This window comes from Babylonia areolata, chromosome 8 (assembly GCF_041734735.1).
Source record: "Babylonia areolata isolate BAREFJ2019XMU chromosome 8, ASM4173473v1, whole genome shotgun sequence".
Lineage (NCBI taxonomy): Eukaryota > Metazoa > Mollusca > Gastropoda > Neogastropoda > Buccinidae > Babylonia > Babylonia areolata.
Window position 1 is genome coordinate 16702565 of NC_134883.1, and position 26076 is coordinate 16728640.

At 47.9% G+C, this 26076-nt stretch overlaps 1 protein-coding gene across 4 annotated transcripts in view; it reads right to left on the reverse strand.

Moving 5' to 3' along the window:
• The window catches only part of LOC143285063 (guanylate cyclase soluble subunit beta-2-like), a 92170-nt gene that overhangs the window by 8988 nt on the left and 57106 nt on the right, over positions 1 to 26076 (reverse strand). For 2 of the 4 annotated variants that reach the window (XM_076592251.1, XM_076592250.1), the window contains exons 6-12: positions 23968 to 24044; positions 20005 to 20120; positions 18684 to 18808; positions 11270 to 11341; positions 5349 to 5605; positions 3731 to 3905; positions 1329 to 1474 (exon numbers count right to left, since the gene is read on the reverse strand). In XM_076592251.1, the coding sequence (XP_076448366.1) occupies positions 1329 to 1474; positions 3731 to 3905; positions 5349 to 5605; positions 11270 to 11341; positions 18684 to 18808; positions 20005 to 20120; positions 23968 to 24044 (968 nt within the window). The remainder of the gene's footprint in view (positions 1 to 1328; positions 1475 to 3730; positions 3906 to 5348; positions 5606 to 11269; positions 11342 to 18683; positions 18809 to 20004; positions 20121 to 23967; positions 24045 to 26076) is intronic. The other 2 variants (XM_076592253.1, XM_076592254.1) reach the window with 2 other exon arrangements.

The following is a 26076-nucleotide window of genomic DNA, read 5'->3' on the forward strand; positions in this document are numbered from 1 at the left end:
ACAGTGAACATGGTGAGTGCCAACACAGGGACCAACACGACACGCCCCATGCTGGCCCCGTGTCTACCACAGACATTCAGCCAGAATGCTGTGTCCACACTGATGTGGCAGCCCCTCCAACACTGTCACCCCCCTTCCCCCACCATGCCCAGAAAGTACACCCACAAACACCATGCATAGAAGTACCCCCCCCCCCTCCACAATGCAGAGGAAGTACCACCCCCAGCATGCACAGGAAGTACCACCTTCCCTCCCACTATGCACAGGAAGTACCCCCCTTCCTCCCACAATGCACAGGAAGTACCCCCCTTCCTCCCACAATGCACAGGAAGTACCCCCCTTCCTCCCACAATGTACAGGAAGTACCCCGTCCATCCCACAATGCACAGGAAGTACCCCGTCCCTCCCACAATGCACAGGAAGTACCACCCTCCCTCCCACTATGCACAGGAAGTACCACCCTCCCCCCTACTATGCACAGGAAGTACCCTCCTCCCTCCCACCATGCACAGGAAGTACCCCCCTCCTTCCCACTATGCACAGGAAGCACACCCCTTCCCCCCACCATGCACAAGAAGTACCCTCTTCCCTCCCACTATGCACAGGAAGTACCCCCTCCCTCCTACTATGCACAGGAAGTACCCCCTCCCTCCCACTATGCACAGGAAGCACACCCCTACCTCCCACAAGCACAGGAAACACACCCCTTCCTCCCACCATGCACAGGAAGTACCACCCTCCCTCCCACCATGCACAAGAAGTACCCCCTTCCCCACACCATGCACAGGAAGTACCCCCTCCCCCCATCATGCACAGGAAGTACCCCCTTCCCCCCACCATACAAGGAAGTACCCCCTCCCCCCCACTATGCACAGGAAGACCCCTCTCCCTCCCACCATGCACAGAAAGTACCACCCACCACCCTCACAGGAAGTACCCCCCTCCCTCCTACCATGCACAGGAAGTACCCCCCTCCCTCCCACCATGCACAGGAAGTATCCCCTCCATCCCACTATGCACAGAAAGTACCACCGACCCCCATGCACAGGAAATAACCTCCTTCCCCCAACTATGCACAGGAAGTAACCCCCTCCCTCCCACCATGCACAGGAAGTACCCCCCTCCCTCTCACCATGCACAGGAAGTACCCCCTCCCTCCCACTATGCACAAGAAGTACCCTCCCACCATGCAAAGGAAGACACCCCCTACACCACACCATGCACAGGAAGTACTCCCCTCCCTCCCACCATGCACACGAAGTACCACCCCCCACCATGCATAAGAAATACCTCCCCCCCTCCCCACCATGCACAGGAAGTACCCCCACCTGCAGACACGGCAATACCCTGGGTCAGCTGACGGGCCACTTTTTCGGGCAGCATCTCATGCAGCAGATCCTCCGTCTTCTGCTTCTCTCTCGCCAGGGCCTGGGATGTCTTCTGCAGGGCCACTGTCGTCTCGTCCAGCTTCTTCCTGAAGCACATCCAGGCGGAGTGGTTAACAACGCTCATCTGCCAATACACAGAGTCCCTGAGAGTCTGGGTTTGAATCCCGCTTTCATGTGTGTGTGTGTGCATGTATGCGTGTGTGCGTGTGTGTGTGTGACAGGTTAGCTGGTTACCATCAGTCAATGAGTGTTTAACGTCCCAACAGTGTTTCTGTGGTATAACTGACCTCTGTCAGTGTGTGTGTGTGTGTGTGTGTGTGTGTGTGTGCGTGTGTGTGTGTGTCTGTGTGTGTACGTCTGTTTGTGTGTGTGTGTGTGTGTGTGTGTGTGTTTGTCTGTGTGTGCATATGTGTTGAGGACAGCTGCAATGTACATATGTATGTTAAAATAATTTTATGTACCCACTGTGTATGGGTGTGTTTGGTTTGTTAGTCACATTTTGGTACCTAACATTGATGTAATGTATTATGTAAATAAAAGTGATTTGCAAAGCACATTGGGCAGATTTCTGGATAGTGGAGTGGAGTGATAGCCCAGAGGTAATGCGTCCACCTAGGAAGCAAGAGAATCTGAGCGCGCTGGTTCGAATCATGGCTCAGCCGCTGATGTTTTCTCCTCATCCACCAGACCTTGAGTGGTGGTCTGGACGCTAGTCATTCGGATGAGACGATAAACCGAGGTCTCGTGTGCAGCATACACTTAGCGCACGTAAACGAACCCACGGCAACAAAACAACAAAAGGGTTGTTCTTGGCAAAATTCTGTAGAAAAATCCACTTCAACAGGAAAAACAAATAAAACTGCACGCAGGAAAAGAAAAAGAGAAAAAAAAGGGTGGCGCTGTAGTGTAGCAACAGGCTCTGCCTGGGGAGAGCAGCCCGAATTTCACACAGAGAAATCTGTTGTGATAAAAAACAACAAAATAATACAAATATATAGTGTGCTTTGTAAGTGTCCATTATTATTATCATCATTATTATTACTATCATAATTATCCCACCCACCCCCTACACAAACCACGCCCCATCCCACCCACTCCCTAGGCAAACCACGCCCCATCCCACCCACTCCCTACACAAACCACGCCCCATCCCACCCACTCCCTACACAAACCACGCCCCATCTCACTCATCTCCCTGGCTATCGCTACGCCATCGAACTTCCACTCTAGCACAACCATGGCTCCACCAACCCACACACAGCACATCCCACACTCCTAGGCAAACGTGGCGCCCTATCCCCTCGCTCCTAGACAAACTAGCCCCATCCACCACTCCGTTTTAGACAAACTATGTGCCATCCCATCTCTCATCAGCCTACCACCACTGCCTAGTACAAACTATGCCCCTCCACACCCTGTGCCTCTCACGTCCAGACATCCCTACAGCAACTTACGGTGGCCCCATCCGCACCCCTCCACGTAGTGGCACACTACGCCCGCATCCCCCTCCAACCTCGACATCCATCCACCCATATGCCGGGGTGCGAGGCAGGGTGAACATCAGCATCATCCTATGACCCAGCACCATCAACTAGGACAAAACAGCTCGACACCTGATTCCCATTCCACCACTCTCTAGTACAAACTCATGCCTTCCTTCACCTACCACACCGCACTCCGCAGCCATGTCACCTAGGTACTAAACTGTCCATCTCAGCCACACACCATTCACGCTACCTCCTAGAAAACATTGCTCATGACTCAGCCACACACATCCACCCACTGCGCAGGACATAATCTATGCCCCGATGCACAGCCAGCTCCTGGCAAACAGCCTCCTGGACTCATTCCTGTGAGACTAGCCGCCTCATCATAGCCCATCCAGGCAAATACGCCAGTCCACCCAAAATCTCAGTCCTGACCACTCCTGAGAGACGTGAAGCCATCCCAGACCACACTCCTAGATCATGAACTCCATGTTCTCCTCCACGTCCCACCCACTCCCTAGGCAAACTACGCCCCATCCCACCCACTCCCTAGACAAAATATGCCCCATCCCACCCACTCCCCATCCCACCCACTCCCTAGACAAACTATGCCCCATCCCACCCACTCCCTAGGCAAACTACGCCCCATCCCACCCACTCCCTAGGCAAACTACGCCCCATCCCACCCACAACACCCATCCCACCCACTCCCCAGACAAACCACGCCCCATCCCACCCACTCCCTACGCAAACCACGCCCCATCCCACCCACTCCCTAGGCAAACTACGCCCCATCCTACCCATTCCCCACGCAAACCACGCCCCCTGCCCGCAACAAGGTAAGAAAGGACTGACGCCACATCAATCTCTGCAATCCTCTGCTGATTGAGCAGCACTAGTTCCCGCGTGCAGTCGTAGAGAGGGATGTCAGCAAGGTACAGGTTCATCTCCAGCAGCTCGTTCAGGGACGTCAGGCGGGGTGAGCCGATGAACAGCAGAGAGCGGGAGTTGTGCAGCCACATTATCTGACCTGCACAACACACACACACACACATATACATATATATCTCATCCATCAGTTCTTCAGGCTTGTGGCGCCATGTTTTTGTACTTGGAATTCAGCATCAAGAGTACCTTTACGTCCCCTGTGGATTTCCATCCCCTTTGACTGACCCCTGTATGCCATGTCTGCCATTTTTTCCACTTGTAAATTCCAAGAAAATGTTCAAATTAGTATTTTCGTTTAAAATTCTGGTTTCCCACTTCAGTTTTCTGCTCGTGCCGTTTTGATTTTTAGAGACATTTTCGTTCTGACAAAGGACAGAGAGGCCCTGTGGACTGCTCTTTGCTGGAGCAACAGTGCTTCCTGTCAGCTGTGGGTCTCAAGCCCTTAGAAGTAAACAGGTAGTATCCCTGGGGAAAAATTCCCCACCCACCATGACCCACAATGATCCACCACGACCCATCATGACCCACCATGTACCACAACACACCATGACCCACAACGACCCACCACAACCTACAACGACCCACCATGACCCACCACAACCTACAACGACCCACCACAACATACAACGACCCACCACAACCTACACCGACCCACCATGACCCACCACAACCTACACCGACCCACCACAACCTACACCGACCCACCACAACCTACAACGACCCACCATGACCCACCACAACCCAAAATGACCCACCACAACCCACAACAACTCACCACAACCCACAACGACCCAACATGACACATCTCAACCCACCATGACCCACCCCAACCCACCATGACCCACCCCAACAACCCACCATGACCCACCCCAACAACCCACCATGACCCACCCCAACAACCCACCATGACCCACCACAACCCAGCATCACACACCCCAACCCACCACGACCCACCCTAACCCACCACGACCCACCCCAACCCAGCATGACACACCTTGACCCACCACAACCCACCATGACACACCACAACCCACCCCAACCCACCATGACCCACCACAACCCACCAAGACCCACCCCAACCCAGCATCACACACCCCAACCCACCATGACCCACCACAACCCAACATGACCCACCCCAACCCAGCATGACCCACCCCAACCCACCATGACCCACCCCAACCCACCATGACCCACCCCAACCCAGCATGACACACCTTGACCCACCACAACCCACCATTACACACCCCAACCCACCATGACCCACCCCAACCCAGCATGACACACCCCAACCCACCACAACCCACCATGACACACCACAACCCACCCCAACCCACCATGACACACCCAACCCACCACAACCCACCAAGACCCACCCCAACCCACCCCAACCCACCAAGACCCACCCCAACCCACCATGACACACCCCAACCCACCACGACACACCACAACCCACCATGACACACCACGACTGACCATGGCACACCCCAACCCACCATGACCCAGCATGATTCCCTGGCCCCCTCACCCTTGAGCAGGAAGGGTCTGGCACCACTGGAGGGCCGTCGTTTGAAGGCCAGCAGGAAGACAGCGTTGATGAACTTCAGGATGTTGTCCAGCGTCATGTCCATCATGGGCTGCACAATGTTGCCCACCTCCTGGAACGGCATGCCCTTCACCACGGGCATGTTGGTGATGCGCCGGATGCTGTCGCCACACTGGAGGATCCTGAGGTCCTCGTCCATCACCAGGTGGTAGGGAAAGGCCGAGCAGAAGTCGTCAGCCCTGAAAGCACACAGGTGGTCACTGTTATTGTTGTCATCACTGTGCGGCACAGCCCTGGAGTAACACTGGTAGTCACTGTTATTGTCACCTTGTGTGGTACAGCCCTGGGGGCACAAAGTGGACATTGTTATTGTTATCGTCACCTTGTGTGGTACAGCCCTGGGGGCACAAAGGTGGTCATTGTTATTGTTATCGTCACCTTGTGTGGTACAGCCCTGGGGGCACAAAGTGGACATTGTTATTGTTATCGTCACCTTGTGTGATACAGGCCTGGAGTCACACAGGTGGTCACTGTTATTGTTATCGTCACCTTGTGCGGCACAGCCCTGGGGCCACAAAGGTGGTCACTAAACAATAATAAGTTTTCTTCTCAATAGAACTCAGTCCGTCCGCTTTCATTCTGCCCACTCTTCTCTAAAATCTACTTCTACTGGTGCACCCCAAGGTACAGTGCTGTCCCCTGTTCTTTTTACACTGTACACAAATGACTGCAGAGGCACGGAGGAAACTCCTGTCATAAAATATTCTGATGATTCAGCAATTGAAGATCTGTCCAACTCTGATGCTATTTATTTCAGTGAAATTAAAAAGTTCTGTTCCTGGTGTGAGAAAAACTATCTGGATCTCAACGTATTGAAAACAAAAGAAATGTTAATAGATTTTCGGAAAGACCCCTTGCCTGTAGCTGACCTTGTTATTGATGGTCAAACAGTGGAGAGGGTCAATGAATATAGATATTTAGGGGCCATCTTAGACAATAAGCTGACTTTTGACAGAAATGTTGATTCCATTCATAAGAAATGTCAATCTAGAATTTTTTGTTTACAGAAGCTTAGAAATGTTGGTATAAATTCAAATATTCTTCAAAGTTATTATCGATGTTGTATCGAGTCTGTGCTTACAGTTTCATTTATGTGCTGGTATGGAAGTTTGGGAGTGAGGAGTAAGCGTGTTTTGAACGATGCCATGAGTGTATGCAGTAAAATTGTGGGAGTGAAACAAGCTAGTATGCAAGAGCTGTATGAAAGTCGAGTGGTTAAAAAAAGCAGGCAGATAGCAACTGACGACACCCATATTTTAGCAAAGTATTATGAGCTGTTGCCATCAGGACGACGCTACAGAACTTTTAAGTTGAAATCCAGAGCTCTGAAGACTTTTATTCCACGTTCAATCCACCTTTTAAATTCTTGAGAACTCTGTGTGTGTGTGTGCGCGCGCGCACTCTCATGTGAGACGTGTGAAAGTCCGTGCATGATAGGCTGTACCTTGTTCTAGTTGTGGTGTGTGTGTGTGTGTGTGTGTGTGTGTGTGTGTGTGTGTGTTTACTGAGCTTAAAACGTGACAATTGGTTATAATGAATGTGCAATATGTAGGAAGAATAATGTGCAATATGCAGGATGAATGTACAATGAATATGTCTAATGCTAACGTCCATATTCTAAATATATTTCTGTTTAATAATTACGATGTAATAATTAACTGCAATGTTTTTAAAAGCGAATATGTGAAATGCTTTTATTTGAGAACATATGTTTATTACTCTTGTTTGATCAAGTTATCTGCGTGTGTGGGGTGGGGTGGGGGGGTGCGGCGCGGGGGGGTGCTGATTATCTGGTTGTGGTTTTCCGCAATTCATCTTTATTCTTATCTTATCTGTCTATTATAATCAATGTGCAGTATAGTAGGCTATGTTTATAATTATATTCAAATAATGTTTCTTAATTCTTTCTGTTTTTACATTAAGAATACTAGTTATTACCTGCAGTGTGTGGATGTATGTATGAAACGATGTATGTGATATTTTTTACATTTGTATCTTCGTAATATTTGTTGGGGCTGTTGTTGGCTTTTACAGTTATGGTCCCCAAGTTGTTTACTTGTCTATGTTGTGATAATGCACCTGACCAAATTTCTCCAGGTGGAGATAATAAAGTTATTCTTATCTTATCTTATCTTATCTTAAACAATACCATGCTTTCAGTTATTCATGGTACACACTGCACATTTCACCCCCAGAAATTCTGCAAACATTTGCCCGAAGAGTTTTGAATGTTCACATCTCCAAAATACGTATTCAATGCTGTCCTTTTAATTGTCTCAAAAATCACAATAGTTATTATTCACCTCCCACATTTCTTTCGGAATGATATTTGTTGCAAGTATTCTATGTAATATACGAACGTAGAGCAAATTCAATTTAATATCTTGAATTTTACTCATTTCATAAAATGGCCTCTTCCACAAAAGTTTTGTTTCCAATTTCTCAGACCACTTTGGACAAGAATTAGGAAGTTTGTCTGATGTCATGGAATAATCTAGTCCCTTTAGGCACCCAATACATTCATTTCAGCGTACTGGGGGTATCATGTGTACAGTTGTCTGGCATGTTCAACTTTGTGTGTTGTATATATTTTGTGATGGACATCAAATGCCATAAAATGTACATTCATTCCATATTTCCTCTTGTGAGGAAAGTCCCGTCACTTGTCAAAAAATGTGCACCTTTAAGAAACCACTGCTTATAATTTATCACGTTAGCTTTAATTTATATATCATTATTAAAGAATATTGTTCTGACAGTAGCTCTGTTTGTGACTGTGGCTTTGTGTGACTGCCAAACTGACTATTGGCCTTAAATGTATGTTTCCAAAACAAGTTATCTTGGTATTTTTGCTGGGCAAAGGACCATATTTTTATTTTTCTATTTCAGATAAAGCTGGACACGTTTCCATGGCAATATTTTTCCACTTATGTTTAGTTGTTTTCAATTTCCTTATCCAAGTGAGTTTACATGCTGAAATACATTTCATATCTGGTATATTTATCCTCCATTTATGATACTTTTTGTAGCCGTGTTTCTGCTGTTTGGGCACTGCTATCACCTTGGTGTTGGCAATAACTGACACTGGACTACCTGGGGTGTCATTGTCATGTTATCACTTCGTGCGGTACTGCTATCACTTTGGTGTTGGCAATAACTGACACTGGACTACCTGGGGTGTCATTGTCATGTTATCACTTTGTGCGGTACTGCTATCACTTTGGTGTTGGCAATAACTGACATTGGGATACCCGGGGTGTCATTGTCATGTTATCACTTCGTGCGGTACTGCTATCACTTTGGTGTTGGCAATAACTGACATTGGGATACCCGGGGTGTCATTGTCATGTTATCACTTCGTGCGGTACTGCTATCACTTTGGTGTTGGCAATAACTGACACTGGACTACCTGGGGTGTCATTGTCATGTTATCACTTCGTGCGGTACTGCTATCACTCTGGTGTTGGCAATAACTGACATTGGGACTACCCGGGGTGTCATTGTCATGTTATCACTTCGTGCGGTACTGCTATCACCTTGGTGTTGACAATAACTGACACTGGACTACCCGGGGTGTCACTGTCATGTTATCACTTCATGCGCTACTGCTATCACCTTGGTGTTGGCAATAACTGACACTGGGATACCCGGGGTGTCACTGTCATGTTATCACTTCATGCGGTACTGCTATCACCTTGGTGTTGACAATAACTGACACTGGGATACCTGGGGTGTCATTGTCATGTTATCACCGTGTACAGCAGTGATTGCACTTTGATGACGGCCATAAAACACTGGGCTGCCACCCACCTGGTGCACTTCTCTCATGCTATCACCATGTACAGCACTGATATCACCTTGGTGACGGCGAATAACTCTGTTCAGGATCACGCTGTCTATGCTGGTGCTGAAGAATTCCACAGCAAGAACAAAGACAAGGACGACAACGATGACAGCCTGCTATCTAGCTAGCTTACTTCTATACCACAACACTGCCACCACCACACAAACCTGGCCATGGCTTTCACAATACATGCAAGCCTGTGCAACGCTACTTACTGATCATCAGCACTAACATATGAACCAACAGACCACAACATGTAAACGGACGTACGAACGTACGTGATTGGAAATCAAAAACCTGGCTACCGTTGAAAATAATAAACAATCAGACAGTTTGTGCAGAAAGACGACATCAAAGACAGCAATGTCTGGACAGTGTCAAGCAGGATCCAGTCATTGACACGCTAGTTTCCACCCACCTCTCTACACTGACCGGAGGAACATAATACAGCTGTCCACCACTGGAGGAACATAATACAGCTGTCCACCACTGGAGGAACATAACACGGCTGTCCACCACTGGAGGAACATAACACGGCTGTCCACCACTGGAGGAACATAATACGGCTGTCCACCACTGGAGGGGCATAACACAGCTGTCCACCACTGGAGGAACATAACACGGCTGTCCGCCACTGGAGGAACATAACATGGCTGTCCACCACTGGAGGAACACAGCTGTCCACCACTGGAGGGGCATAACACGGCTGTCCGCCACTGGAGGAGCATAACACGGCTGTCCACCACTAGGAACATAACACGGCTGTCCACCACTGGAGGGGCATAACACAGCTGTCCACCACTGGAGGAACATAACACGGCTGTCCACCACTGGAGGAACAGGAAACATAGAACGTCAACTGTTACAGATCACGTGCCATCCCACCCTCAACACATGCACACAGGCACAGACACACATACACACATTCAACAATGGTACATCGACACAGCAACACAGCACGTGCTATGACACAACATCAAAGACTTAAAAACGGGAAAAATAGATAAAAGAAAGACCGGAAAAGGGGAAATACAGAAAGGACAGAAAAACAGAAAGAAGCAAAGAGAAAAAGAAGGAAAGAAAGAAGGCAAGAAAGAAAGACAGAAGGAAAAACGAGAGGAAAGACAAAAGGAAACCAAAGGGGAAAGAAGAAAAAGCAGAAAGACAGAAAGCCAAAGGCCCAGGACAAAGTGGCACATTCCTGTCAGCTGACAGTGGTGCAGAGACCGTGGGTTGCACGTGCACTGTCCACTAACCTTCACCTTGACCTGATCCCTCCCATTCATAACCGCTCCGTCATGAGTGTTGAGTTTTTCATTTCAAATGACATCTGTTTTAACATGGACCCGGATATCGCTTCACGTCAGCACCAACAGTTTCCGAAGAAGTCTGGTCTGTGTTCAGGTCATTGATAACAACTAGCACTGCACTTCTCCTCTCACACTGCCTTTGGTGTTGTTTTTAAAGAAAGGTAGAAAGAATTGAATAAACTTATTCGGCACTGGGATCAAGTGGAGTGATGGCCTAGAGGTAACGCGTCCACCCAGGAAGCGAGAGAATCTGAGCGCGCTGGTTCGAATCACGGCTCAGCCACCGATATTTTCTCCCCTTCCACTAGACCTCGAGTGGTGGTCTTGACGCTAGTCATTCGAATGAGATGATAAACCGAGGTCCCGTGTGCAGCATGCACTTAGTGCACGTAAAAGAACCCACGTCAACAAACGGGTTGTTCCTGGCAAAATTCTGTAGAAAAATCCACTTCGATAGGAAAAAAACAAACAAACTGCAGGCAGAAAAAAAAGGGTGATGCTGTAGTATAGTGACGAGCTCTCCCTGGGGAGAGCAGCCCAAATTTCACACAGAGAAATTTGTTGTGATACAAAGAGAAGTACAATGCAATACCAATACAAGTTCTGTGAACTTGTGCAATCTGTGTATGTGCCATTTTATGTGGTGCCATTTTGTCCTGTGCCCCAGTGAGGTGGGTGCCACTGCCGACCTGAACCACTGGACCAGGGACGACGAGGCTGCAGGGTGCAGGGGGGGTGACTGGTCCACACAACTGCCACTGCTGTGGACAAGTTTGCACGTGTTGCCAGCATCGGGAAATACAGATGTGAGACAGTTTAGCTCGTCACTATCAGTCACTGACGCCAGTGTCTAACGTCTTGTGACCAGTGTTGATGTGATGTAACTGACTTCTGTTAGTAAACTGACGTCAGTGTCTAACGTCTTGTGACCAGTGCTGATGTGATGTACCTGACTTTTGTTAGTAAACTGACGTCAGTGTCTAACGTCTTGTGACCAGTGTTGATGTGATGTAACTGACTTCAGTTAGTAAACTGACGTCAGTGTCTAACGTCCTGTGAACAGTGTTGTTGTGATGTAACTGACTTCTGTTAGTAAACTGACATCAGTGTCTAACATCTTGTGACCAGTGGTGGTGTGCTGTAACTGACCTCTGCCAGTGTCAGACGTCCTGTTTACAGTGGTGGTGTGGTGTAACTGACCTCTGTCAGTGTCTGACGTCCTGTTTACAGTGGTGGTGTGGTGTAACTGACCTCTGTCAGTGTCAAACGTCCTGTTTACAGTGGTGGTGTGGTGTAATGTCAAACGTCCTGTTTACAGTGGTGGTGTGGTGTAACTGACCTGTCAGTGTCTGACGTCCTGGTTACAGTGGTGGTGTGGTGTAACTGACCTGTCAGTGTCTGACGTCCTGTTTACAGTGGTGGTGTGGTGTAACTGACCACTGTCAGTGTCTGACGTCCTGTTTACAGTGGTGGTGTGGTGTAACTGACCACTGTCAGTGTCTAACGTCCTGTTTACAATGGTGGTGTGGTGTAACTGACCTCTGTCAGTGTCAAACGTCCTGTTTACAGTGGTGGTGTGGTGTAACTGACCTGTCAGTGTCTGACGTCCTGTTTACAGTGGTGGTGTGGTGTAACTGACCACTGTCAGTGTCTGACGTCCTGTTTACAGTGGTGGTGTGGTGTAACTGACCACTGTCAGTGTCTGACGTCCTGTTTACAATGGTGGTGTGGTGTAACTGACCTCTGTCAGTGTCTAACGTCCTGTTTACAGTGGTGGTGTGGTGTAACTGACCTCTGTCAGTGTCTAACGTCCTGTTTACAGTGGTGGTGTGGTGTGACTGACCTCTGTCAGTGTCTAACGTCCTGTTTACAATGGTGGTGTGGTGTAACTGACCTCTGTTAGTGTCTAACGTCCTGTTTACAGTGGTGGTGTGGTGTAACTGACCTCTGTTAGTGTCTAACGTCCTGAAGGAACATTGTTGGTCATTGTGTCAACAGCGAGGTTGTGGTCTAATTGACCACACAGCCTCATTCAGCAACAACTACCATCTTTACATTTGTCCCAAAATTCAACAGGCCAGCATAGCTGTGCACAGTCCCAGATACGAAATCTCACAATGAAATGAAATGGCCAAGGTAACGAAAGTGAAAGTCATTAAAATCAGGGGAAAGTGTAACCTGTTTAGTTTGCATATATAAACAACACGAACAGCACTGGTATACAATGAAAAGCACACACGATTTCCTATTTCTGGCAGCATCACCACGAATTCCTGCTTTGGTAACATTGCTACACAAAACACAATGAAAAGCACACACGATTTCCTATTTCTGGCAGCATCACCACGAATTCCTGCTTTGGTAACATTGCTACACAAAACACAATGATAAGCACACACGATTTCCCACTTTAGCAGCAATACCACATAAAAGAGCACAGTAAGCACTCGCGCCGCTCTCGATCATATCAAACGAGCGTGTGCGCGCGCACACACACACACACACACACACAGTGTCAGCTTCCCTCCCCCTCCGCCCCCAACCTCACTCTCTTCAAACGACAACACAATATCAGAAGTGCATCAACTGACCACAAACCACCTCTCAGAACCACAGCTGGTACAGGACAACAGAACCGGACACAGGGGAGGAAGAAATAATAACACCTAACCTGCACATCATGTCATGGAAAAATGACAAAGATAATCAGTTCATACTACTGGTATGGAAAACAAGAGACAAAGCCCTCATGACTCACTTGTGCTTCGCGCTTTATCCAGTAAAGGAATCATGAGGAGAAAAAAAGATTAAGAATTCATCAAAAAAGTGTTCAATATCAGTTTCAGTTTCACTTTCTCAAGGAGGCGTCACTGCGTTCGGACAAATCCATACACGCTACACCACATCTGTTGAGCAGATGCCTGACCAGCAGCATAACCCAACGCGCTTAGTCAGGCCTTGAGTGCATGCTTACATATTTGTGTACCTATGAAAGTGGATTTCATTTTACGTAATTTCGCCAGAGGACAACACTCTCGTTGCCATGGGTTCTTTTTCAGTGCGCCAAGTGCGTGCTGCACACGGGACCTCGGTTTATCGTCTCATCCGAAAGACTAGACGCTCAGTTTGATTTTCCAGTCAAACTTAGGAGAAAGGGCGAGAGCGGGATTCGAACCCACACCCTCACGGACTCTCTGTATTGGCAGCTGAGCGTCTTAACCATTCTGCCACCTTCCTCCTATATCAATATCAAATATGATTTAAAACAACAACAGTAGGCCTCCTTCGGTCATGGCTGACCATGGATAGAGTATATCTAACATAATATCTAACTGAGCTGTCTGTTTGGACCAAGCAGCGTCGCCTGTGACTGTAGAGGCCGATGCGAAAGAGACAGTCTTTGTCGCAGCGGTCACATGTGTAAGCTGATGCTGGTCTGTTGGCTGCCGTCCCTTTTCTGCGAGCTCGCTTTTCTGCTGCAGCAGCTGACAGTTTGTCCTCACCAATCCGTAGCTGATTCTTGAGTGCTTCTCCATCTGTTGCGGTCATCTGCAAGGTCCTCCCAGGACTCAGTGTTGATCTCAAGGGCCTTCATGTCACGTTTGCAAACGTCTTTGCATCTTAGCTGTGTGGCGGCCGATGCTTCTCTGCCCCGTGGCGAGCTCTCCATAAAGGATGTCTTTTGGGATGCGACCATCTTCCATGCGGCGAACGTGGCCCAGCCAGCGTAGCCGACGCTGTCTCAGCATGGTATACGTGGTCGGGAGGCCAGCGCGAGTCAGGACTTCGGTGTTTGTCACCTTGTCTTGCCAGGAGATGCCGAGTATGCGCCGTAGGCTTCTCAGGTGGAAGGTAATGAGCCTTTTCTCCTGACGAACATGTGTGGTCCACGCCTCACTGCCATACAGCACGGTGCTGAGGACGCAGGCGTTGTATACAGCCATCTTTGTCTTCGTGGTCAGCTTGGGATTTGTCCACACTCTTTGTGTGAGGCGGGCTAGCGTTGTGGCTGCCTTCCCGATCCTCCTGTCGATCTCGGTGTCAAGGGAGAGGTTGTCGGTGATGGTGGACCCAAGATAAGTGAATTGATGGATGGCTTCAAGCTCGTAGTCATCAATGGTGATGGCTGGTAGAGATGGCGTGTCTTGGCCTAGGACATTTGTCTTCTTGAGACTGATGGTCAGGCCGAAATCTTTGCAGGCCTGGGAGAAGCGGTCCATCAGTGACTGCAAGTCCCGCAGCGTGTCTCTGATGAGGGCTTCGCGGACTTTTGTCCTTGCTCTGAGGCGGGCGAGATTGAAGAGTCTGCCATCTGATCTGGTCCACAGGTAGATCCCTTCTTGCGCTGTGCTGAACGCATGTCTCAGGAGAAGAGCAAAGAAGATTCCAAATAGGGTGGGGGCGAGGACACAGCCTTGTTTGACACCGCAGCGTACGTCGAAGGGCTTGGAGAGGTTACCATTAAACTGCACCGTCCCTTTCATGTTGGAGTGGAAGGACTCAATCAAGCTGTGCAGTTTGGGGGGGCAGCCAATCTTTCGAAGAGCCCTGAAAAGGCCGTCTCTGCTGACTAGGTCAAAGGCCTTGGTGAGGTCAATGAATGCGACATACAGGGGCATCCTCTGCTCTCTGAACTTCTGGATTTGGCGAAGGGAGAAAATCATGTCTACCGTGGATCTCTCTGCTCGGAAACCGCACTGTGATTCCGGGTAAACGCGTTCGGCCAGTTTCTGCAGGCGAATTAGGAGGACCCGAGCGTAGACTTTGCCTACAATGCTGAGAAGTGAGATGCCTCTGTAGTTGTTGCAGTCACTCCTTTCACCCTTGTTTTTGTAGAGGGTGATAATCTTGGCGTCCCTCATGTCCTGCGCTACAGCTCCCTCATTCCAGCACTGACAGAGGACTGTGCGCAGAGGATGCAGAAGAGTAGTCTTGCAGTGTTTAATGAGGTCTGGGGGAATTCCGTCACTGCCAGGTGCCTTGCCTGATGTCAGGCTGTTAATGCCCTTACTGAGTTCGTCCTCAGTTGGCTCTGCATCAAGTTCTTCCATGACCGGCATGCACTTGATGGCATCGAGGGCTGAGTTGGACACCATGTTTTCTGTGGAGTAGAGGTCGGAGTAGTGTTCTGCCCATCTCTTCATCTGCTGGCTAGGTTCGTTGATTACTTCCCCAGTGGAGGATTTGAGGGGGGCAGTCTTGCTCTGTGTTGGTCCCAGTGCCTTCTTGATGCCATCATACATCCCCCGGATGCTGCCTCTTTCAGCAGCATTCTGTATCTCTTCGCTGAGCTCTGTCCAGTACTCATTTGCACATCGCCTGGCGTTAAACTGAACCTTACTCCTGGCGGCCCTGAGGATTTGCAGGTTCTTCTCACTGGGTGACCGTTTGTACTCAGTGAGTGCAGCGTGCTTGGCCTCATTAATGGGAGTCATCACTGATGATTTGGCCTCAAACCAGTCATGGGACTTCGCGGTTTTCTTCCCAAAGGTGGCCATAGCAATGCGGTGCATGGTGTCTCGTAGCATTTCCCATCTTTCTGTGGTCTCTGGGCTGCAATGCATCAAATTCTCTCTCAAAGGCCTCTGTGAACTGTTCTATAAGGTCTGGCTGAGACATCTTGCTGACGTCAATGCGAGAGTTCCCTTGTTTCTTTGAGCAGTGGAACTTCTTTGGTTGCAGTCTGGTCTTGCAGCATAGGAGAGAGTGGTCCGTGTCGCAGTCTGCACTGTGGTAAGAGTGAGTGTGGAGAAGGTTTTTGATGGTAGCTCGTCTTACTAGGATCAGATCCAGTTGGTGCCAATGTTTTGAGTGCGGGTGCCTCCAGGAGACTTTGTGTTGGGGCTTCGTCTTGAAGAAGGAGTTGGCGATGCACAGTTCATGGCAGGTACAAAACTCAAGTAGCTGCTGTCCATTCTCATTCATTTTCCCCACTCCAAAGGAACCGAGACAGGAGGGCCACGAATCGTTGTCTGCACCCACTCTGGTATTGAAGTCGCCCAGGAGAACAAGTTGTTCTGTCCTGGGGATGTTCCTTATGGTTGATGCGAGATTTTCGTAGAACTCATCCTTGGCGTCTGGAGAGGCGGACAGTGTTGGAGCATATGCGCTGACGAGAGTGACATAGCCTTCGGAGGTGTTGAGGCGGAGAGTCAATAGTCGTTCTGAACCGCCGCTGCCTGGTTCGATCATGTTCAGCAGGATGTTCCTGACTGCAAAGCCTACTTCCTGCTCTCTTGGGGCATCAGAGCTCTTTCCTTGCCAGGAAAAGGTGTAGTCCCTCGCCTTTAGTGTTCCTGAGTCAGCCAACCATGTTTCCTGCAGAGTGGCAATGTCCACATTTAGTCTCTTCAGCTCGCTGTTTATGACGGCCGTCTTTCTGGCGTCGCTGATGTCTTGCAGATCTTGGGAGAGCCCAGTCATCATTGTCCGGACATTCCAACAAGCCAGTTTCATTGTTGATCCGTTTCTTGAAGTTTTCTTTTTGCCTGGTGCGGAAATTAACGACCTGCTTGTCGGATATTCTCTTAATCTTCATACACCCATTGAAGAAGGCAGGTCGTGACGGGACAGCACCTAACTGGCTGGGGGCTGCCCAGCTTGCAGTATATATATATATATATATATATATATATATATATATATATATATATATATATATATATGTATGTATGTATGTATGTGTGTGTGTGTGTGTAAAAAAAAGCTTGGGATAAAAAAAGAGAGAAAAAAAGGACATGCAAGTGGGATCGAACCCATGCATGTTAAGTTCCAAAGCAAACAGACTAATCTCCACTGTTGCGTCGCATCTGACGTCATTTTGCTGAATTTAATACTTAAGGAAATGTTGACGTTTTCTTCTTCGTGCGATAAATAAATGTGATTGTACTGGACGTAATAGCGCCCTTTAAATCATGTTTTTTGTGTGTTTATTATATCTCGATTATTATTTTATTTCGGTGGTAATGGACACGTTGCCATCGCTTCAAGCACTTCGCAACACATGGTAGATCTCTAGATCTGCACGAACCAGTCGACAACAGGCTGCAGAAGAAACAACCGCTTCAATTTTTCTTATATGTTCATTCCAGTTAATTCAGTGTCCACTTTAGGATATTGATGGTGTAGTTAGTTCCACTGTATGTGCTCTGTCCAGGCTATGTATTTCTTTCCTTTTGACTGTGAACAACAAAAACGAGGTCATGTCTTTTAACCAAACACAACCCTGGAACAGCGTAGGAGTAGAACCAGATTGGTCATGTTATATAAGATCAGCTGGGGCATGACCAAAGTCAAGTGCCCACACCTCCACCAGCAACAACAACGAGCCAAGAAGAGCTCACACCAAAACATTTGACAGAATCCCCTGTAGAGCGGACATCAGGCTGAATGCCTTCCTTCCAAAAACAATCCGTGATTGGAATGCCCTGCCCCAGGAGACTGTTGATGCCTCAACTCTTGTCACCTTCGTTAAGAAGGTGGCACTCTGCTGATTCACTGCCACTTGATTTTTTTCTTCTTTTATTTTAAACCGGAACTCACCACCACAAAATGCCGATAATGGTCAACTGGTTGACCCTGGGCATCATCCGGAAGAAGAAGAAGAAGAAGAAGAAGAAGAACCTACATCCCAGCAAGCCTGTGGGAAGCGGATTTTAGAATTTTCGGATTTCGGAACGCACTTTAACGAAATAAAACTATTGATGATACCGAATTACTGCTTAATTCGGGAGTCTTACAACCTATTATTGGTATGACTGTGAAGATTGTTTTCCATACTATGTTTAAGCCCAATTTGGTGTTGGCAGACAAAGCATTTCCAAAGAAAACGGCAACATTAAAGTTTACCACGGACAGACACACAGCCAACCAAACACTGGGTTAAAACATAAACTCACTTTGTTCACACAAGTGAGTCAAAAACGACAGAAAAATAATGCTTGTATTGCAGGAACACTTGTCTTGTTTACGGCTAGTGAGAAAGATTAAGAGATAGTAACAGACAGACAGACAGAGACAGACAGAGAAAGACAGACATACAGAGACAGGGGAGAAAGAGAGAGAGAGAAAGAGAGGGGAGAGAGAGTGTGTGGGTGGACTCACTTGAGCACAGAGCTGCACTCCTGCCCGTCAGGTGTGCCCCTGTCACCCCCGGTGGGGGTCGGACGGGTCAGTGCCCACGACTCCTGTCTTCCACTGCTTTCCGCTCTGCCGTCCTGCAGGTGAACCTGCACACACACACACTGACCACTGACCTCACTGCCCAACCTGTGCTGGGGGGAAGTGGGGGCCGGGGGGGGGGGGTTGTGGGCATTGGCTCACGGGTTGAAATCAGTGACATCACAACATCAACATCATCATCAGTTTGACAGGGAATGGAGAGGAGGGCGTTATCAACATCACTGCTGATGGTAACATGTGACACTGCTCAGTCAACAGGGCGAAGCAAGTGCATATTCATACATCTAAAGTAACTCTTTTGTGCTCATGTATTGACCGAACATGTACACATTACACACACAAATAACATATATATATATATATATATATATATATATATATATATATATATATATATATTATACAGAGGGAGAGAGGGAGAGAGAGAGAGAGAACACTGAAATGTTCAATGTCATTAGCTGTAAAGCTCTAGTGACATAGTAGGTACAAATCAGAGCAAAAATGATGCAAAAGAGATAAAATGGAACCGAAAGGAAAAACAGAATTGAAGCAAAATAAACTACTAGGGGATAAGCGACACTTTGGTACTTTGTCCTTAGCTTTAAAAAGTCCATGTGGCAGGGGGTACCGTGCCTTTTTTTCCCCAGTCGTTCGTCTCCAAGGTTTGGACAGTACACAAGAAACAAAGTACATATGATGTGTTTCGATGTTACAGGCTTAAATAATTATCATATGATTTATATGTACTTTGATATGTGTTCGTATTGATATGAGGTGTGTTGATATCACATGCTTAAATACTCAATACGAACACATAAAATTACATTGTCGAAATTGACCACCCAAATGTAACCCTTCCGTTTTATCTATGCTTTTTTTCCTCATATAACCCATGCAAAGTTTTTAACTGATTAATGAGTATTTGAACCGACAGTAGACGTTTTACATATATTTATTGCCTCGGTTACATATCTTGAAAGTGAGAGTATCATATCTTTATTTTCTGTCATCAGTATGCCGAACAAATCTTTTCTATGCGCTGGAGCTGTATTGAAAAGGGTGCAGTTTTTTCGCGATTTTACGTATTTTTTGCAGTTAAATATGAAATGATTTTCATATTCTGGGCTTTCGCCACACATTGGGCTACGTGGGATTTGCTACGTCTGAATCGAACCATCTTGTGTTGGCATTCAGTCCAAGTGCTCTCAATCTGAGCAGAGAGAGAGAGAGAGAGAGAGAGTACCTCAAAGACAGTGTGGTGCTGTATGACCCGTGCCGATGTCTCCTCCTGCGTCCTGCTCACCACAGTCAGCGTCACGGTCTGTGAGAACAGCTCCTGTGCCACCGCCTCCACCAGACCTGCACACCCACACACATATACCTCATGTCACGTACCCACACACATGTACCTCTTTCACACACCCACACACATACCTCGCGTCACGCACCTACCTCACGTCACACACCAACACACCCACCTCACGTCACACACCCTCCTCACGCCACACACCCACACACCTCAAGTCACACACCCACACACCTACCTCACGTCACACACCCACACCCACACCTTACGCCACAAACCCACACACCAACCTCACACCACACACCCCCACACACACCTCACGTCACACACCCATACCTACCTCACGTCACAGACCTCCCTCACGTCACACTCCAACACACCTACCTCACGTCACACACCGACATCCACACCTCACGTCACACACCAACACACCTACCTCACGTCACACACCCACACACCTACCTCACGTCACAGACCTCCCTCACGTCACACACCAACAAACCTACCTCTCGTCACACACCCACACACCTACCTCACGTCACAGACCTCCCTCACGTCACACACCCACAGACCTCCCTCACGTCACACACGTCCCTCTCGTCACACACCCACACACCTACCTCTCGTCACACACCCACACACCTACCTCTCGTCACACACCCACACACCTACCTCACGTCACAGACCTCCCTCACGTCACACACCCACAGACCTCCCTCACGTCACACACCTCCCTCACGTCACACACCAACACACCTACCCCACGTCACACACCCACACATCTACCTCACATCACACACCCATACAATTATACCCGATTCACACGCCCACATAAAATTTTCACACACCCACACACACACCTCTCTTCACACACCCACATAAATTTTCACACACCCACCTCACACACATACCTCTCTTCACACCCACACACACACACTCCTCTTCACACACACACACACACATAACTCTCTTTACACACCTCTCTTCACACACTCACCTCTCTTCACACACATACCTCTCTTCACACACTCACACACCTCCCTTCACACCTCTCTTCACACACCCACCTCTCTTCACACACCCACACACATACCTCTCTCCACACACCCACCTCTCTTCACACACCCACACACATACCTCTCTTCACACACCCACATAGATACCTCTCTTCACACACCCACCTCTCTTCAGACTCACACATAACCCTCTTTACACACCCACATACACACCTCTCTTCACACTCACCAACATAACTCTCTTTACACACCCACATACATACCTCTCCTCACACACGCACACACATACCTCTCTCCACACACCCACACACCTCTCTTCACACACCCACACACATACCTCTCTTCACACACCCACACCTCACCCAAACACATGCCTCACGCCAAACACCCAAACACATGCCTCACGCCACACACCAAAACACAGCACGTCACACACCCACACCCCCGTGTGCCTCAGCAATCAAGAGACCTACAACAAGATATCGGCCTGAAACTGTGAGCCTTGTCAAGAACTACTCTTTCCCTCCCTCCCTCCCACTCTGTCTCTCTCGCACACACACTGACACACAGATACACACGCACGCGCACGCGCGCGCTCATCCATGGATTCTGTGAAGATCTGCTACAGATCAAATATAGTTTATAAGTGTTGCTTGCCAAACGATCTTGCAGCACGATCAAACTCAAAATGAGGGCAGATCCAGGTGGGTTGTACCAGACTTACTCCCCCCCACCCCCTCCCCCGACCCCTCTCCATGTGTTCTCCTTCAAACCAAATTACACTGGAGGCACATACACACACACACACACACACACACACACACACACAGAGGGAGAGAGAGACAAGGACACACATAGACACAGACAGACACACACACTGACATGAACTGTTCCATGTGACTGTCAGAGGGGTGTGAACAGGCTTGACAAGGCTGAAGCTGGCGGGGCAGGGTGCTTAGCAGCAGACCCATAATCTGGCCTCTGCTTATCTTCCCTGCCATCAATCAGACCCTCCCCCCCACCCCCCAACGTCTTCTGCACACGGCTAGCGGCACCACAGGCTGCAGTGAGCAGTGACAACACATGACACATGACTGACACAACTTCAACGACACATGACGCACAACATCAACAACGCGTGGCCAATACGACATTACCAACGACACACGATCAACATGATGGTCAATATCAACAACACATGACCAACATGACTGTCAATATGAACGACACATGACCGACAACATCAACGACACATGACCAATGACGGACAACATCAACGAAACATGACAAACGTGACAGACAGCATCAACTACATTATAGACAACATTAACGACATGACGGACAACATCAACGACAAAATGACCAATGACGGACAACATCAACGACGTGACAGACAACATCAACGACACAATGACGGACAACATCAACGACACATGACCAACATGACAGCACCAACGACACATGCCCAAAGACGGACATCATCTACTCATGACCAACAACATCAACGACACGACGGACAACATCAATGACACAATGATGGACAACATCAATGATACAATGACGGACAACATCAACGACACAATGACGGACAACACGAACGACACATGACCAACATGACAGACAGCACCAACGACACAAGCCCAATGACGGACAACATCATCTACTCATGACCAACAACATCAACGACACTACGACAACATCAACGACACAATGACGGACAACACCAACGACACAATGACTAACATGACGGGCACACTGCCACCTTGAGAACGGCAGATAGCTATATTCTGTCTAAAAAATTACGAGTGTTTTATGTGTTGCTGTTGTCGAATAAAGAAAAGAAAAGAAGTTTTTGTTGCGTTCTTGTCAAACAAGTGGGGGTTATCCATCCTGAGAACCACGGCACTGGCTGTGACCTGGAAGGAGTGACGTCATCAGTGGCTGTGACATGCACGAGCATCCCGTGAAACAGCGGGAAGACGTATGTGTCAGAACGAACGGGGAACAACCACTGAAGCGGAAGACTGATTGTGGGATGTAGGGGAGATAACTGGTTAGCTTTCTTCTTCTTCCGGCTGCGCCGTAAAGAACGGGAAAGGCTGAAAACGAAGAGATAATGTGTGTGTGTGTGTGTGTGTGTGTGTGTGTGTGAGAGGGAGAGAGAATGTGTGTGTATGTGTGTGTGTGTGTGTACGTGTGCGCGTGCGTGCGTGCTTATTTGTGTCTGTGTCTGCGGACAGAGATTTCAAACAAACCGCTGGACACGTTCCGAGCCGGCTTGCTTCCTCTTCACTTCTGTCATGTGTGTCTGCAACTGTCTTCCGTAGGGGCGCGCGCGCACGCACGCACACACACACACACACACATACACACACTCTCTCTCTCTCGACAAAAAACGGTAACACAATGCAATATGATATATATCATATTGCATTGTGTTACCGTATTTTGTCGTCAGAACAAATTTTTCTTTGTGAAATTCGGGCTGCTCTCCCTAGGGAGAACGCGTCGCTACACTGAAAGCGCCACCCATTTTTTTGTTTTTGTTTTTTTTGTTTTGTATTTTTATTTGACTGCAATTTTTATGTTTTCCTATCGAAGTGGATTTATCTACAGATTTTTTGCCAGGGACAACACTTTTGTTGGCGTGGGTTCTTTTACGTGCGCTAAATGCATGCTGCACACGGGACCTCGGTTTATCGTCTCATCCGAATGACTAGCGTCCAGACCACCACTGAAAGTCTAGTGGAGGGGGAAAAAGAGTGGCGACTGTGGGATTCGAACCGGTGCGCTCAGATTCTCTCGCTTCCTAGACGGACGTGTTACCTCCAGGCCATCACTCCATATATATATAATATATATACAGACACACAGACAGACTGACCAATGACAATGGGGTAGAGTCCCTCCCTGGTGCTGTAGTAATGCAATATCAGATCTCCGTCCTCTTTCTCCTCACACCTGAAACATAATCGTCATTATCATCGTTAATGTCAGTCGTTGTCATCGGCACTGTCTTCAGCATTCGCGGCACCGTAGCGTCATTTGCTCTGATTATCGCTGCCATCATCAAGATCCTTTCTCTTCTATGTTTGTAAAAAAGTAAAGAAAAGAAAAAAAAGTTTAAAGATCAAAATGAAAGGAAATGAAGTTTCTGAAATCCAACAAAACAAAACGCTGATAGATGAGGATGGAATGAAGCGTAAGGATGATCAGTTCATTGATCAACGAAGTCGTCTGTTCTTTTCCCTTATGACCGACAGTCCCATAGATTAAAGACCCATCCCCTCTTTCCCTGCCTGCGCTCACCCCTCTGTGTGTGTGTGTGCGTGTGTGCAGTGTGTGTATGGACGTGTATATACGCGTGCACACCTATTTATTCGCCCGTTATGTCCATGTGCATCAATCTGTGTGTGATTGAATCTTCTTTAATCTGAGAATTTTGCGGAAATCACTTACTGCAGACATGTACAATATTACAGGTCCCCCCCTCGGCCCCCCACCACCACCCCGCCACAATATATTCACGACAGAGTTTAGCAAAGAAAAAACAAATTTACTATAGTCATGCAATAAATTGCCTTGAAAAACTTTTCATATAGCAACTTAGCGAAACAAAAACTGGTGTCTTCTGTGGTGGATGTTTTAATGAAGGGCGGCAAACCATATGGTGATAATCTCCCCTGCCAGGATGTACCCCCTTTGTTATGAAAGGATGACAAAGTTAGGAAATTTACCGAACATCCAATGTACACCTATCATGGAGATCATCATATCACACGCTAAACATCTGCTACCTCCAGCTTTACAAACAAACAACAACAGACTCATGTGGACCAAGGCGGAAGGGGGTCTTCATGGAATCAGCAGTAAAATGGCTGTGAATGGGGTCATGTCAATCCCAGCAGTCAATGGGATTAGGACGGTCACACGACACACAACATCCAGCTCCTCCGCCTTTCACACAGTAACGCTGGGTAGGGAGGGGTGGGGGTGTAGTCATCTGCAAACTGCCTGCAGAGAACAGTATGTATTCTTTGCTACAAACCATCGACGGCTGTTAAAGAATTCCCTGTACAGATTCAGTCGAATGTGTCGGGAGTGTGTGGTCACCCTGGGAGCGTCTTTATTCCGTTTGTCGTTTTCTTCTGGCTAATCTTCAGACCAGTTTGCTGTGCAAAGGTGCTGCGACGGGTTGTCTTCTTTTGTATGTGATGATGAATGTGGGAGACCAGTGCAAAGTCCCGATCTTCCAATGTTGAAAGGACAGTCCATCTGTTACCTCATGGTTGATCTTCGGGTGTTATTCAAATCACCCAGTCTATGCCATGCTGAAGAGCAGTGCTGACATTACAAATCCTTGCCTCACCCCTGTCGTCACCTCGAAACCGTGTTCGCTGTTTCTTACTTTGCATGTGAAGTGTAAACGCTCTTGATGAGAAGGACGATCTGCTGTGTCATCCCATAAGTTCGGAGTATACGCCACAGGCTTTCCCAGTGGATGCTGTCAAAGGCTTTCTCGAAATCTACAGAGTTGATGTAAAGCTGCCTCTCTCACTATGTACACTGCTCAATGATGTTACGCAGAGTAAATGTCTGGTCAACACATTCTCTTCCTTTCCGGAAACCTGAGTGCTTGTTCCTTGGCTGCTTGTTTGCTGTATCTGATATTTGTTGTTATGATGATCTCTGCAAGGAATTTGCTTGTAATCAACAGAACGGTGATTAAATGAAATATCGATAAATAGAAATTGCTTCTGCACAAATGAGTTAAGAGGAAATATATGATCTATCGGTTAAACACCTTTCTTAAAACCTGCATGGTGGTCTCCAATATTTTTTCTTGAACCCTTTCTTGTACTCTGCTATTCATTACTGCATGAATATAATGCTACTTATGTCGCTGAGAGAGCATGGCAGGTTGGTGAAAGTTGGTAAAAAAAATCAAGAGAGAAAAAACACGCACAGAAAAAACACAAACGAACAACAACAA